The sequence below is a fragment of the Dendropsophus ebraccatus genome, chromosome 5 (assembly GCF_027789765.1).
Source record: "Dendropsophus ebraccatus isolate aDenEbr1 chromosome 5, aDenEbr1.pat, whole genome shotgun sequence".
In the NCBI taxonomy this organism is placed as follows: domain Eukaryota; kingdom Metazoa; phylum Chordata; class Amphibia; order Anura; family Hylidae; genus Dendropsophus; species Dendropsophus ebraccatus.
Window position 1 is genome coordinate 13,327,479 of NC_091458.1, and position 9,973 is coordinate 13,337,451.

General features: G+C 47.8%; 1 protein-coding gene across 1 annotated transcript; it reads left to right on the forward strand.

The window, feature by feature from the left end:
* The first annotated feature begins 2,990 nt into the window (after positions 1 to 2,990).
* Positions 2,991 to 9,656, forward strand: LOC138792280 (dicarboxylate carrier UCP2). Its single transcript, XM_069969520.1, has 8 exons — positions 2,991 to 3,097; positions 5,088 to 5,245; positions 6,455 to 6,680; positions 6,905 to 7,112; positions 7,251 to 7,445; positions 7,548 to 7,649; positions 8,187 to 8,367; positions 8,536 to 9,656. The coding sequence occupies exons 3-8, from the start codon at positions 6,555 to 6,557 to the stop codon at positions 8,648 to 8,650; spliced, it is 927 nt and encodes a 308-aa protein (XP_069825621.1). The 5' UTR covers positions 2,991 to 3,097; positions 5,088 to 5,245; positions 6,455 to 6,554; the 3' UTR covers positions 8,651 to 9,656.
* Positions 9,657 to 9,973: the final 317 nt, after the last annotated feature.

Sequence of the window (9,973 nt, forward strand, 5' to 3'; positions counted from 1 at the left end):
CCAGAGACTGGGGAACAGAACCACTACATACCAGAGACTGGGGAACAGAACCACTAGACACCAGGGACTGGAGAAAAAAAACACTAGACACCAGTGACTGGAGAAAAGAACTACTAGACACCAGGGACTGGATAAAAGAACCACTAGACACCAGGGACTGAGGAACAGAACCACTACATACCAGAGACTGGGGAACAGAACCACTACATACCAGAGACTGGGGAACAGAACCACTACATACCAGAGACTGGGGAACAGAACCACTAGACACCAGGGACTGGAGAAAAAAAACACTAGACACCAGTGACTGGAGAAAAGAACCGCTAGACACCAGGGACTGGGGGACAGAACCACTAGACACCAGGGACTGGAGAAAAGAACAACTAGACACCAGGGACTGGAGAAAAGAACTACTAGACACCAGGGACTGGGGAACAGAACCACTACATACCAGGGACTGGGGAACAGAACCACTAGACACCAGGGACTGGGGAACAGAACCACTAGACACCAGGGACTGGGGAACAGAATTGCTAGACACCAGGGACTGAGGGACAGAACCACTAGACACCAGGGACTGGAGAAAAGAACTACTAGACACCAGGGACTGGGGAACAGAACCACTACATACCAGGGACTGGGGAACAGAACCACTAGACACCAGGGACTGGAGAAAAGAACTACTAGACACCAGGGACTGGGGAACAGAACCACTACATACCAGAGACTGGGGAACAGAACCACTACATACCAGAGACTGGGGAACAGAACCACTAGACACCAGGGACTGGAGAAAAAAAACACTAGACACCAGTGACTGGAGAAAAGAACTGCTAGACACCAGGGACTGGGGGACAGAACCACTAGACACCAGGGACTGGAGAAAAGAACTACTAGACACCAGGGACTGTGGAACAGAACCACCAGACACCAGGGACTGGGGATTAGAACCACCAGACACCTGGGACTGGAGAAAAGAACTACTAGACACCAGGGACTGGGTAAAAGAACTACTAGACACCAGGGACTTAGGAACAGAACCGCTAGACACCAGTGACTGGAGAAAAGAACTACTAGACACCAGGGACTGGGGAACAGAACCACTACATACCAGAGACTGGGGAACAGAACCACTACATACCAGAGACTGGGGGACAGAACCACTAGACACCAGGGACTGGAGAAAAAAAACACTAGACACCAGTGACTGGAGAAAAGAACCGCTAGACACCAGGGACTGGGGGACAGAACCACTAGACACCAGGGACTGGAGAAAAGAACAACTAGACACCAGGGACTGGAGAAAAGAACTACTAGACACCAGGGACTGGGGAACAGAACCACTACATACCAGGGACTGGGGAACAGAACCACTAGACACCAGGGACTGGAGAAAAAAAACACTAGACACCAGTGACTGGAGAAAAGAACCGCTAGACACCAGGGACTGGGGGACAGAACCACTAGACACCAGGGACTGGAGAAAAGAACAACTAGACACCAGGGACTGGAGAAAAGAACTACTAGACACCAGGGACTGGGGAACAGAACCACTACATACCAGGGACTGGGGAACAGAACCACTAGACACCAGGGACTGGGGAACAGAATTGCTAGACACCAGGGACTGAGGGACAGAACCACTAGACACCAGGGACTGGAGAAAAGAACTACTAGACACCAGGGACTGGGGAACAGAACCACTACATACCAGGGACTGGGGAACAGAACCACTAGACACCAGGGACTGGAGAAAAGAACCACTAGACACCAGGGACTGGGGGACAGAACCACTAGACACCAGGGACTGGAGAAAAGAACTACTAGACACCAGGGACTGGGGAACAGAACCACCAGACACCAGGGACTGGGGAATAGAACCACCAGACACCAGGGACTGGAGAAAAGAACTACTAGACACCAGGGACTGGATAAAAGAACCACTAGACACCAGGGACTGGGGGACAGAACCACTAGACACCAGGGACTGGAGAGAAGAACTGCAAGACACCAGGGACTGGGGAACAGAACCACCAGACACCAGGGACTGGAGAAAAGAACTACTAGACACCAGGGACTGGATAAAAGAACCACCAGACACCAGGGACTGGATAAAAGAACTACTAGACACCAGGGACTTAGGAACAGAACCGCTAGACACCAGGGACTGGAGAAAAGAACCACTAGACACCAGGGACTGGGGAACAGAACCGATAGACACCAGGGACTGGGGAACAGAACCACTGACACTGCTGTGAGCATTATACTCTCCATATTGTCCTCATACTGACAGTGGTCACTGTGGCCCCTGTGTATGTTTGCTATGGGGCCCCGTGGTTATATCCCCCTGTCTGTGAATACACTGTGCCCCCTCTGCTTTTGGTTGGCGCCTTCATGTACAGGATAAACCGCACAGTATAGACAGGGGACAGGCAGCTTTGAACTTGATGCCACAGTAGACTCCTTACCGCCACCTGATGGCCACTTCTGGAAGTGCAGCCACCAGCTGTAATAGGGGAATATTGGAGGGGATATAGTACTGAGAGTATAGGGGTATAATAGGGCAGTATTGGGGGATAAACTGAGAGTGTAGGGGTATAATAGGGCAGTATTGGGGGATATACTGAGAGTGTAGGGGTATATTAGGGGGGTATTGGGGGGATATACTGGGGGTGTATAGCTATGATGGGGGTATTGGGGGAATATACTGGGGTATATAGCTATGATGAGGGTATTGGGGGATATACTGGGGGTATATAGCTATGATGGGGGTATCGGGGTATATAGCTATGATGGGGGTATTGGGGTATATAGCTATGATGGGGGTATATTGGGGTATATAGCTATGATGGGGTTCAGGGTTACACTGGGGAGGAAGAGGATGAGTCCAAGGTGATAACAGGGGGGAGGGGCTGGGAGGGGGAGCAGCTCTGGCCCCGCCCCCACCTCCAGTCTATATAAAGCAGCAGAGCCCTGGAGGAGACTCAGCCCTTTCTCTCTCAGCTGAGGACAAGCACTTCTCCCCCCTCACCCCCCTCCTCCATTGTCACCAACCAACCAGCCAGCCACCAGCTCGGACTCCTTTCTTCTCTTACTGGTAAGTGACTCCATGGCCCACTATGACCAGCTGATACATTGTTACTGCCTGTGTGTGTGTATATGTAATATATGAGAGAGATGATACATTGTTACTGCCTGTGTGTGTGTGTATGTATATGTAATATATATATATATATATATATATATATATATATATATCTATATTATATGAGAGAGATGATACATTGTTACCCCCTGTATATAGAGCTGATACATTGTTACTGCCTCTCTATGTGCGGCTCATTATTGTTTATTTATATGACTTTCTGATACATTGTTGCAGTTTTATTTTGCATGTGACTTGATGTAACAATGCCCCCCCCCCCTTGTGGCCTGGGGGGGGGGGGGGGGGGGGTCTGAGCTCTTCCTAGAGAGTATACTTGTTGAAGTAGTTTGGGTCCCAGCCGCTGTACCCCATCCCCTGTGGTTGGAGGACCCCTTTAACATCTTGTATGTAGCTTCATGTAACAGTGATGGGCTCTGCACACAGGAACATACTGCTTATGTAACACATCATGAAGGGGGGGGGGGAGAGAATATTCTGGAAGCTGGGTGGTGGTGGTGGCGGCTCATGTCTGGCCTGTAATGGTGGCCACATTGGCTTTCACAATAAGGACTTTAGGAGGGAAGTCGGTGGTATCTAGCCATGTGATATACAGTACATGGTGACATCCCCTCCTCTGTAGGTGGTTACCCTGCTGGGGGAGGGGACCTGGTCATTAGGCTGAGGATTAGGTGGGGGAGGGAGTGTGTACGGGTGATAGTATTTAGTACTTGTTTAGTCCTCATTATAATAGTGCTGAAGCGTGATAAAGTAGTGATCAAGGGAATGGGGGGGGGGGGGGGGCTTCTGCTGTCACTGGGAGAACTTACAAAACCTTGTGGCTGATAACCGAGAACAATAACATCACACTGCTGCCATTACTTCTGTTACAACACATGGCGGGATGTTGGGGGATGGCTTCAATTCTGCTATGGTGGAACATGGCTGTAGCTCCAGCAGTAATGTGGCTGATAACAGAGAACAATAGCCTGCAGTCACCTGTACAGCAAACTGAGGAACCTGAAGTCTTCATGGAAAGGGAAAAGTTGGTGGGATGGTGGTGGTGGTCTTCCCCCCCCCCCCCCCTCCTCCCCTGCAGTAAAGCGGAGGCTCCATGTCTGTAGGGGGAGATGACGCCATCGTCTTCATAGACGTCACCTGTAGGAAGTGACTCATGGAGACTTCCAGCTCACAATGGGGAGAAAAAAATCTTCAAAAAGTTGTGAAATGTTTCCTGGCTTCTCTATAGTAGTGATCTCCAATCAGGGACTCTCTAGCTGTTACAAAACTACAACTCCCAGCATGCCTGGACATGTGTTGGCTGGCTGAGCATGCTGGGAGTTGTAGTGACAAAAGCTAAAGTCACTGGGGAACATTACTCTATGCACAGGTGTCACACTCAGGCCTCCAGCTGTTACAAAACTACAACCCCTAGCATGCCTGGACGGCCAAAGCTAACGCATGCTGGGAGTTGTAGTTTTGTAACAGCTGGTCGGCCTGAGTGTGACACCTGTACTCTAGTGTTTCACTATTACATGGTTTAAAGGAGTACTCTGACACCAATTGATTTGAAAGACTTTTTCAAAAGTTATGTAGACTTGTAACTTCTATTTAAAAATCTCCAGTTCTCCAGTACTTAACAGCTGCAGCATGTTCTGCTCTCTGCTGCCACCTCTGTCCATGTGAGGAACTGTTCAGAGCAGGAGCAAATCCCCATAGAAAACCTCTCCTGCTGTGGACAGTTCCTGACATGGACAGAGGGGGCAGCAGAGAGCACTGTCAGACTGGAAAGAATACACCACTTCCTGCAGAACATGCTGCAGCTGATAAGTACTGGAATAACTTTCTGACACCAGTTGGTGATAGCCCACAGATTACAGGGATACTCCAGTGAATATCTCTCTGTAGCCTCTTTATATCTGACTTGTCCCTTCTCTCTCCTCAGCATAAGGATTATGATTATACCGAATCGTTTTTACCAACACTTTTCTATGGAAAGCAAGGGGTACCGCGTCTCCACTCCCAGTGGTAAATCTGACGGGCGCGACGCCTTCAGAGAAGCCTGATCCCCAACCATCCCCACTCCGGCTGGAATACCTGAAGGTGAGTGAGGGGCTGCCGTGTGGAAACTGGGGACTGGGAAAAACATGACTATTTCCTGAAAACAGCGCCACCCCTGTCCTCAGGCTGTGTGTGATATTACAACTCTGCTCCATTCACTTGACTGGAACGAAGCTGCAATACTGCATACAACCTAATGGTAAGAGCGGCGCTGTTTCAGGAAAGAGTCAGTGTGTTTTTCGAAGTCCTTTTAGGAATTAAAGTGTATATAGGAGAAATGTCTTGTATTGAAGCTTAAAATGTTGTACAGGAAAACTTACACTTTTTTTTTTTTTTGTCTTCTTAAACCTACAAATTGGTAAAATCACACATTAGACCAGTGGTCTACCCCTTAAGACTTTTTCTTGAGGCAGTTTAGGGTATAGCCTGGCTGCTGCAGGATGTGGCTGTCGGCCCCTGTCTCGCACCTGTCACGGTCGCCTCTCCCGGTTTTGCTTCCTGTTGTGCAGTCTTCTCCTCTTCTTATAGTTGCAGCCATTGTGCCTGTAACCTGATGCCTGGAGATGTGAATACAGCAGACAGAGGAGGGGTTCCTACTCATCTCTGGGGCTGCTGTACAGGATGTAGGTGAAAGGTCCCTGTGCTGGACGGCTCCTGAAGCTCATTTTTAAAAAATAAATAAATAAATTAACCCCATAATCATTGCAAAACCCCCTCCAATGCTCACATATAGGTCCTATAAGTAAACGTAAATAAGTAAACTTCTATTAAATCTCCAGTCTTCCTGCAGGATATACAGCAGCTAATAAGTACTGGAAGTGGTGTATTCTTTACAGTCTGGAAAGCAGGAGAGGTTTTCTCTTGGGATTTGCTGCTGTTCTGGACAGTTCCTGACATGGACAGAGGTGGCAGCAGAGAGCACTGTCAGACTGGAAAGAATACACCACTTCCTGCAGGACATACAGCAGCTAAGTACTGGAAGGTGTTGGTTTTTGTTTTTTTTTCCCCTGGTACAACAATAAAATATACTATATACTGGGGGGGCTGTGGTCTAATGCACCGATTTCCAGCTGTTGCAAAACTACAACTCTGCATGCTGGGAGTTGTAGTTCTGCAACAGCTGGTGCCCACTGGTTTAATGTGTGATTTGACCAACTTGTATGTATATTTGTTTGTTTTTATTCAATAGTTTGTGTTTTATTTGTATATTTTATTAGAATATTTAATATATTTTATTTTGTTCCCTTTCAGGTTCCGGCAGAGTTTGTTTGCCTTGTCTTATCACTACAACTCCTCCCCGGACGCTCCAGTCCTCAACTTTTTGGCTCTTTGCATCATCCAAAGCCTCAACATGGTTGGATTCAAGCCCACCGATGTCCCCCCTACGGCGGCAGTGAAGTTCATTGGCGCAGGTACGGCAGCTTGTATTGCCGACCTGTTCACCTTCCCTCTGGACACCGCCAAAGTCCGTCTCCAGGTGAGTCTCCGATCCGTTCACATATCTGATCTGGGAAAGCTTGGTAGTGTCCACAATTACAGCTCCTTGGGGGTTGTCCCTCTTTAGGCCCCGCCCCTACAGAGCTATGTGCTGATCCTTATGGTGCTGTAATACCCAATACACTTTCCCAGAATCAGATTCTCTTCTATAGTGATTGTTGGCTGTCTAGATGTCTGTAGCTATATGTATCTTCATCCATGTAGATCCAAGGAGAGACCAAGAACTCTGTCAATGTGAAGTCGGCCCAGTATAAGGGCGTCTTTGGGACCATCTCCACCATGGTCAAGACAGAAGGCCCCAGGAGCCTTTACAACGGGCTGGTGGCCGGTCTCCAGCGACAGATGAGTTTCGCCTCCGTCCGCATCGGACTCTATGACTCTGTCAAGCAATTCTACACCAAAGGATCTGAACGTAAGTAGTCCAGCGCCCCCTGTGGGTGGGAGGTCTCACCCAGAGCTGAGCTCGGTGTCTGCTGCTATGTAGCTGGCCCTTCAGTGTCTGGTCAGGATATGTAGATTTTGTGGCTTCATCTATGGATTTCTCCTGCAGATGTTGGAATCGGGAGCAGACTCCTCGCCGGCTGCACCACTGGAGCCATGGCCGTCGCCATCGCCCAGCCCACCGATGTGGTGAAGGTGCGCTTCCAAGCCCAGGCCAACGTCTCCAGCTCTAGGAGATACAAGGGAACAATGGACGCCTACAAGACCATCGCCAAAGAGGAAGGCATGCGCGGCCTGTGGAAAGGTTCAGATTGAATTTATTTTTCTTAAGTTTATAATGTGTGTAAAACTTTATTATTATTTTTATTTTTTTTATTTAAAACTTATTTAAAATTTATGTAAACAGGCACCTCCCCCAACATCACCCGCAATGCCTTGGTAAACTGCACAGAGCTTGTGACCTATGACCTCATCAAGGACGCGCTCCTGAAATCCAACCTCATGAGTGGTGAGTCTTGCATGATAATTTTGTGTCAATAGAATTTATATGGGTGATGAAATTCTCTGGGCAGGGAACACACTGAAGAGTCGGCTATGTATGACCTCTCTCCCACAACTGATGATGGGAGGCTATGGTCCCACATGTGGTGGCTGATGGCTGCACAATTTTGCAGGTCAGTCAGCAGTTTTTAGAGGCTGCCCTGGCTTGGAAAAAAAAAGCAGAATCGGCACCATTATCAGGTTGGGTGCAGTATTGTAGCTCCATTCAATTGAAGTGAATGGAGGCATATTGTAATACCCCACACAACCTGAGCACAGGGGTGGTGCTTTTTTCAAATATATATATATATATATATATATATATATATATATATATATATATATATATATTTTTTTTTTCCCATCACATCCCTTTTAATAGCAGAACTATATGACCATAGCATGTTGTCATGATTGAATCTACATGCAGTAGCCACAAGGGGCACCGTACCCTGACGTATAGGCCGGTGTTATATACAGTACTCACTATGTAATTGTATTGCAGACAATCTCCCGTGTCACTTCACCTCGGCGTTCGGCGCTGGTTTCTGCACCACGGTGATCGCTTCCCCTGTCGATGTAGTGAAGACAAGATACATGAACTCTGCCAAGGGACAGTACCAGAGCGCCCTGAACTGTGCCCTGACCATGCTGCGAAAGGAGGGGCCCCGGGCCTTCTACAAGGGGTGAGTTAGACCTATACACACAGGATTGCTGCCTTACAGCCAGTGGTGGGGAACATGTTGTATAATTACAATTCCCATCATGCCCAGACAGCTAGGCATGATGGAAGTTGTAGTATTGAGGGCCTCCAGCTCTTGTCCTAACATCTCTTCTCCTCCTTCCTGGCTCAGGTTCATGCCCTCCTTCCTCCGGCTCGGCTCATGGAACGTAGTGATGTTCGTCACCTACGAGCAGCTGAAGAGAGCCATGATGTCTGCCCGCGCCTCCTGGGAGGCCCCATCCTGACGCAGCTGAGGCCTCCGCCCGGTCTCTACCTCTCGTAGTTTTGTTTACATTAGATTTACCGTTTCCTTTTAAGATAAAATCCTTCCTTTTAGGTAGAAGCTCCTTAGTTTCTTATACTTTAAAGAAGAGAAAAAAAGCTAAAAATAAAGAAAAACCCCGAACGTTCCTTTCTGCACCTTGTCTCTAGGGCCAGGCAGGATTTGGCGCTCGCTCTTCCAGTAGCCGCCATAGTGCTGATCCTATTTAACTTTAAGTATAGTGACTATTTTATTCAGACTTTTAGTTTTGTCTTTTTCATTGACTTTTAATCCGTTCTGGTGGTAAATTTGGAAATCTTTACCTTTTTTTTTTTTTTTTTTTTAGAGTTAAATCATCTACTCTGATCACATCCAATGCTGCTTCCCAACTTGTAGTTCCCAGCTGTGGCAAAACTACAACTCCCATCATGCCCTGGCAGCTGCAGGCTGTTATAGTTTGGGCTAATGATACTAGAAACATGAAGTAGGGTGCTGTAGTGCATTGTGGGAGATGTAGTGTGCATCTCCCACAATGCATTGTGATCACCCAGCTGGTTTGGGTGCTTATAGGTCTATGCTTTGGCTGTTCAGGCATGATGGAAATTGTAGTTTTGCAACAGCTGGAGGCCCATAGGTTTCCCATCCCTGCTGTAAACCTATGAATGCAGCTTTGGCTGTGACTAGAGTAGATGCATGATGCTAGGTACTTGCAGGATCACTCACTCACAGTAACAGAGCTGGTGGCAGTTTTCGTTCTCGCCAGCTGAGACGACTTCTGCTTTTTTAATGGTTTTACTGAGTGACTGTCACATTCCACAAGATGCTGACGCTGTTCAGACTCATCCGCTTCCTGTATGGTAGAATGTTGACGCTGACTGCTTCCCCCCCCCCCCCCCGACCAAATGACTCCTCTTCACGGTTTTTATTCCGTCTTTTGTTTTTTATATGGATGACTTTGCATGGTCTAAAAATAAAGTCAATGCACAAACCACAGTGGCCTGGCGTCTTATTTACATGGGGACACGGAAGTGAAACTGCAGAGTAAGGGGATGTAGCAGAGCTCCTAGGGCTCTCATCAGCACTATCTTGGTTATCTGTTCTGGTGATGGCAATATGGCCGCCAGAACTGCAAACCAGGTTTTCACACTCTACCTTCAATGTCCCCTGGCACTCTACAGATTCTGCATTGGTGGCCATGTTGGATGTCATTCTGCTTTCCCAGATACAGCTGAATAAAGACTTGCTACAGGCAACAGGCTATACAGGATTTTTTTAGGACTAGAAAAACACGGCAGCTTTCCTCCAT